Genomic DNA, 6000 nt, shown 5'->3' on the forward strand with positions numbered 1-6000 from the left:
CTAATATTAATAGTACAGGAACATAAAATGGCAGTAGGACTTGCCTGTAAATTGCTTGGGTCTTTGTAATTTTCATCAGATGCTATCTGCAGTTTCTCTTGGATCCATTTTTCAAGCTCATCTGCATCGCGCTGGAAAAACTGGAATCGATAGGAATCTTCAAGTTTTTGGCGCCTTAGAGAAGATAGTTCCTTGAACCTGTGGTAACGGTCCAAAACTTGTTGACGCCTTTCTTGGATATCTTCTGCTGTTTCCAACACTTTTACACCACTCGGATCCATTTTCTGAAAGCCAAAAAAAATTACATTTTGTCTGTATTACAAAACAATGGTAGGGTAGGAAGAGATCCACGAAAGAAAAGCCTGCTTTTTTAAACTTGCATGTGGCTTACTTACAGTCTTGCTCTGTGTGTGCAGGTATATATCTAAAATATCAATATTATAGATAAAAATAAATAAAAGCACGCTTTTAGCAGAAAATAGTGGGACAGGAATATTTACAAAGACATTTAACATCTACTTGTTTTGGAAAAATATAGCTGCAGTCATACAAAGGCCATGTCATCTTGAACTGTAGCATGCAACTGTCCAATACAAATGTTAAAAATGTGTTTCTGTGCACATATATATGTAGATATACAGACATCAAACGTTTCTTGTGCAACATATAAAATCTAGAAACATTTTAAATAGATAAACTAAAGAAATAATACTATTGTTCTTTAAACAGCAGCTAACTGGTCCACATAAATACATATATATACACATCTATATATTATAGATGCATATATACACACACCTCTGTGTGACACATCTCCTCTCTGTTCTCTAGGACAATGAAGAAAAGTCACAAACCCACCCTGCTGCTCCCTCCATAAGCTCTCAAAAGCCAATACAGAGCCTCACACTGCTTCATAGATCTGACCTTAGACAAAGTCAAGGAGCATTTCATATAACTAGTGATCTTGCTCTGACTGAAAATCCTTGTGCAGTACTTTATATACTGAAAGACGTTATTGTTAGCACAGACAGCAAAGAACTGACTACTGTTCTACTTTCTCTCCTTTCTATTAAATCTCTTCTATTAAAATCAGGATAACCTTTAATTTTCAGCTCCTAAACTTTCAAAAAGCAATTTGATTTTCAATAAGAGATCTGTGCATCAGAACAAAACTGTACCGCAAATTTAAAAAGTAGCATCATTATTGTCATCAGAGTTTGGATATTTACCCGCTTACTTGACAACTCACTCTGCATATGAAGAAGCTGTTGCAACAAACACTTCGCGCTTGAACAATTATGCAATTAACATCACGATGTGCAAGTGTTCACATGTATAGCTCACTTAATGCTTTTATTACAAATTCCGTAAGCATCAAGCTAAATGTACCTCCCATCAATCCTATCAAAGACAGGGAAGAAACCTAGTCTACAGCTGCATACTAAAAGAGACGGGCAATCTCTTAAAATACATTGTGAAATATTAAATTGCTATTTAGTTATTAGTTAGCCACATGCTTTAATTAGACTCATATCTTGCATAATTGTATGAAAAACTCTACAGGTTGCAAAGCAATCTATATGGCCATGTTTTCTGTTTGGTTTCCAAGCACTTGTAAAGGGACCATCTGATAGAAAGGAACATATGGGGGCGAATTCACACATTCCTGAGCTCTCTTCCAACAGTCCCGCCCTGCAAGAGGACAGCCATTTCAGCAGCAGTCGTTACTCCCGTGAACTCTGAGCCCCAACTGCATTGCGGCAGTTTAAGGAAGGAAAGAAAATTCAGCTTTGCTTTCTCTTCCAGGCCTGGGAGTTTCATTCATTATTGTCAAAACAGGGCAAGGAAAAAAAAACCAACCCAGTCTGTGTAGACTGTATTATATAAATGAAGTCCAGGTTTAACCAGGCAGTGGTACCAAGGGCTCCACTTGATTAGTGTATCTGAGTATTAAAAGATCAAACCCCTGAACATAACTTGAGCTCAGCTACAGATCTGTTTCCCTAAGAAAGCAGCTGTTTCTCCAAGCGCTCTTTCAAACACCCTTTCCCCTCCAGGAGAGGAAGTTATTGCCAAAACCTTCCTTTCCTGCGCTGTCACACTGTGTTTGAATACCAACAACACTTCTTTTAAACAGAACTGTGTTTGGGAATAACGAAGCGGCAGTTAGTCTGAACATACTGCACAACTGTAGCTTGACTGTCTGCTTATTCTGCTTAGGAGCATTACTGGGAGAAAACGAAAACCCAGTTAAGTCTTTGGAACACTGTACAGTCTTTTGCTGTCAACATATATTTAGGTATTAGAAATAACCTCCACAGCCCAAGTGATTTTAAGTAACTTCAAATTATTATTTAAGTAATTGAATTATGCAAATAACTTAATTATTTAAATTATCATTTAAATTATTTTTCATTTAAAAAAATAAATAGGAGAAGCCTGTAATTTAGCCTTGTAGCTGGTTTGCCTCTCACCACACAAGTCTTGCAATCTGGCTCATCTTTTTGCTGGAATTCGTTAAAAGAAAGGCTCCTTTTATAACTACAGTAAGTCCAGCTAGTCAATTGTAAAAGAAGTGCTTTGGTCTAGCAATAATAGACTGTTCTTTCCTGCAGCAGATCAGCTGACGTCAGCAAGTCTGTGCTCTGCCAGAGCGCGATCAGCAGTCACCAGGGAGCTCTGAACTCAAAAGTCATCGATGCTGCAGGATGATGCAGTCTACCTCCGATGTTTTCATGCTCAAACTGCACTACCCCCCTTGAATACAAAACAGTTCTCCAAGATGTTTCTAAACCTTCTTTGGTTCAACTACATCCTTCAAAGGCATCTATGATACACCTCTGCAGCCCTAGCAAAGAGAACCACCAATAAGAAGTTGCGCTTTATGTTTTTAATGCAAAAACCAGCTTATATTGGGATGTACACAAATGCCCAGCTCAACCCCAGATAACAGGCCTTGTCCCCAGTGCTGGGCACAGAGACAAGATTCCAAACATCGCTGCTGCCTCCAGCCCCGGTGCCTGCACCGGCTGATAAGGTCACGCAGAGCGAACCTTCCAGGCGGTGCGGGCAGGAGGAACGGCACCGGCTGGCTCCCGCCCAGAGCCCCAGCCTTCCAGACAGCCAAGGCAGGCGTCACTGCAAAGATGTCCCCAAACCAGCAGATCTTAACTGCTGTGAAGGCATTTGTCACTGTACTTTTAATGCCGTAAGACTACCTTTAGAAAACCACTCGTCAGCTTACGTCTAACTAAAAAAAATAATCAGAAATGCTTCTTTGCACTGTACCGTTGTGGCGGTCTTCAAAAAAAAAAAAAACCACAAACCAAAAAAAACAGAACAAAAAGAAGTAAATTTAAGATTAAAGAAAAAAACCCACCAAAGCAAACTTATTACTCCCAGCATTCAATCTAAAATCATTAGCCTGCCCCAGATGATACAAATTATACGTAGTGGTACACTAAAATTTGCATGGGAATATACAACTGCAGGTATTTGTAGACGCCGCAGTGCAACAACAATGATGTCAGCAACATCATTCAAGTTCGGGAAACAGCCATATCGAGGTGGGTTAAACAGGAATTACAGCGGTGCCACCAGGGCAGACACACATAAGAGCTGTCAGCATTTCCCTTATCAAAACATGTTTTCAGGGATTTAAAAAACTTGATTGTAAAATACATTCAGCACTACACAGAAGATTTTAGTGTATTTTTAAAAACAATTACATGAAGCTTAAAGAATTAAACTCCTTTGCCTGAAAAGCAATCAGATATCAGCATAAAAAGATCATTATCTTAAGATGTAGTAAAATAATGACTTTCTCTTAAGACAAGTCCTGATGTGTTACATATATTCAGCATACGTGACCCTAGTAAGAGCCTCTAATAAGAGTACCTTCCCTATCAAAACACTCCCTGCTTCCCAAGCACATGTATACAAGCAGCCTGATGCATTTTTTTGCATTCATCAATATTAAGCATCATAAGTCTTGTCAAAAGAACATTAACTGATACTGGCTACTCCCCCTCCTGCCTCCCTTTTGGGGGATGGGAATGGATATAGGATGCAAAAATAACCTTCAAAAGGAAAGGACAGAGGAAAGAAAAAATAACATACGCTTTTCCAACTTTCTTTTCTTCCGTTCACAGCTTCCTCAAAATGCTAGGGAAGAAGTAAGCCACTACGTATGTCTCAAACACAAAACCACCACAACTGCCTAGTTTAGTTTAGTGCTAAGTTAGTATGTACTAGTAAATAGCACAGGTGAATAGAAGAGAATCCTGAAAATTATGTGCAGCACTGGCTCCTGTGGTGTGAAACAAAGAAGGAACCGAAGGATGTCATATCATGTACCCTAGAGTAGAGATTTAAAACACAAAATTAATGCCCAGTCATTTGGTTTGTTATGAATGTAAATCTACAAAATAAAAATTTAAGGGTGGACTATGTGCAGCAGAAACCTGTGTCCACATACTCCCTGTTACTGTTAAGGAAGAGTCACCTACAGCCTCAGACCTCTACAAATTCCAAGCCAGAAAAATAAGTCAAGTGCTGCAGTGCAAAAACCCAAGATGTGTTGAAGTTGCTGCTTAATGCCATAGTCTCATACAGTAACCGCAGCGCAGGTAAAATTCAAACAAGCCCCAAAATTTAAGTAGGTATTACAGGGATACAAGAAACAGTAGCATTAACAGAAGAAAGAAAGGTAAATTATGTTTGCGCTAAAGCAAGCTGTAAAGCTAGTGATTTAGGCCGATTAGAGAGTTTGTGCACAGCTGAACTATGCACTTTTGAAATATGGAAGACTATTAAAGATCTACTCATTTTTAGGCAGTTAGTCTTAAATGGCTGAACTATGCACTTTTGAAATATGGAAGATCTACTCATTTTTAGGCAGTTAGTCTTAAAATTTTAATTCTCCTATTCAAATAAGAGCAGCTGAATTGCCTATCTGAATTTGGTGCCTTTATGTACAAGAGGTTTTTTGGCTTTGTTTTAATATCACCACAGACCTTTGATAAAACTATGCAGCGCTGGCAAGGACCGCACTCTGCTGAGACTCCTGAGAAAGCAAATTACCTTGACTGCATTGCAGAAACGCCGAGTTTACAGGTAATGTGATATTATATAATTAACCCCAGCGTTTTCCATTCCCATTTGTTATCTTTTCATTGTAATTTTAACGGTAGTATAAACATTTACATTACTAACATTTCCAAATAAGATCTAGTTGCTTGTGTTACCCAGATGAAGTTTGGTCCATACATCCTATTTATTTTACCATCACTGAACAGAAAACGACACAGATGTATAAACAGTTACACCACAACAATACAAGGGTTATTACATTTGTGCAAGGGGATGGAACAGGAACCAAAGCCCACTTCAAATGCATGATGTTCTACAATGTAAATCTTACCATGGTTGATTTTTAGATGCTATAAGTAAAAAGATACCACTCAAGTGCTTTTTAAAACAAAAATCTCTTAGAAGATTAATCCACACCAAAGCCAATCATAGTGAACTATAACAAAATGTTCACACATCATGCATCACAGACAGATATTAGGAAATTCAAAGTATTAAATGAAAGGCAGATCAGACTCAATGCTGAAGTACAAATAAAGCACCTGCTCTATAGAACAAAGTCTCAAACAAATGGCTTTTTGTTACAAACAGGTCATTGCAATAAAGGCAGGCAAGTATGGCGCTGACACTTCATGCATTATGTAAAAATACCTGGACTTTGACTTTACGAAACGATGACAACATGATGGAGGAATGTAGAGTCTAAAAGGGAGGGGGAAATCAAGATAACATTCAACTAATGACTAGCATAAGGACATGGCTTAATTCTTTTTTCTTTTTTTTTTTTTTTTTCCCCCAGATACATATACCGTCACAGTACACATTTCATACTTTCCTTTCAGTTCCTTGGCACACAATTTGGCATTACTGTCACACAAGCTATTGCAAGTGACAGACCTCCCCAGGCAG

General features: G+C 38.4%; 1 protein-coding gene across 5 annotated transcripts in view; it reads right to left on the bottom strand.

Moving 5' to 3' along the window:
- Positions 1 to 5790, bottom strand: part of SPTAN1 (spectrin alpha, non-erythrocytic 1) — a 49604-nt gene extending 43814 nt beyond the window's left edge. For all 5 annotated transcript variants that reach the window (XM_009634709.2, XM_009634701.2, XM_009634695.2 and 2 more), the window contains exons 1-2: positions 5743 to 5790; positions 45 to 284 (exon numbers count right to left, since the gene is read on the bottom strand). In XM_009634709.2, coding sequence (XP_009633004.2) covers positions 45 to 284; positions 5743 to 5775 — 273 coding nt within the window. In that variant the 5' untranslated portion in view covers positions 5776 to 5790. The remainder of the gene's footprint in view (positions 1 to 44; positions 285 to 5742) is intronic.
- Positions 5791 to 6000: the final 210 nt, after the last annotated feature.

Source organism: Egretta garzetta, unplaced genomic scaffold (genome assembly GCF_000687185.1).
Source record: "Egretta garzetta isolate BGI_Z169 unplaced genomic scaffold, ASM68718v1 scaffold190, whole genome shotgun sequence".
Taxonomy (NCBI): Eukaryota; Metazoa; Chordata; class Aves; order Pelecaniformes; family Ardeidae; genus Egretta; species Egretta garzetta.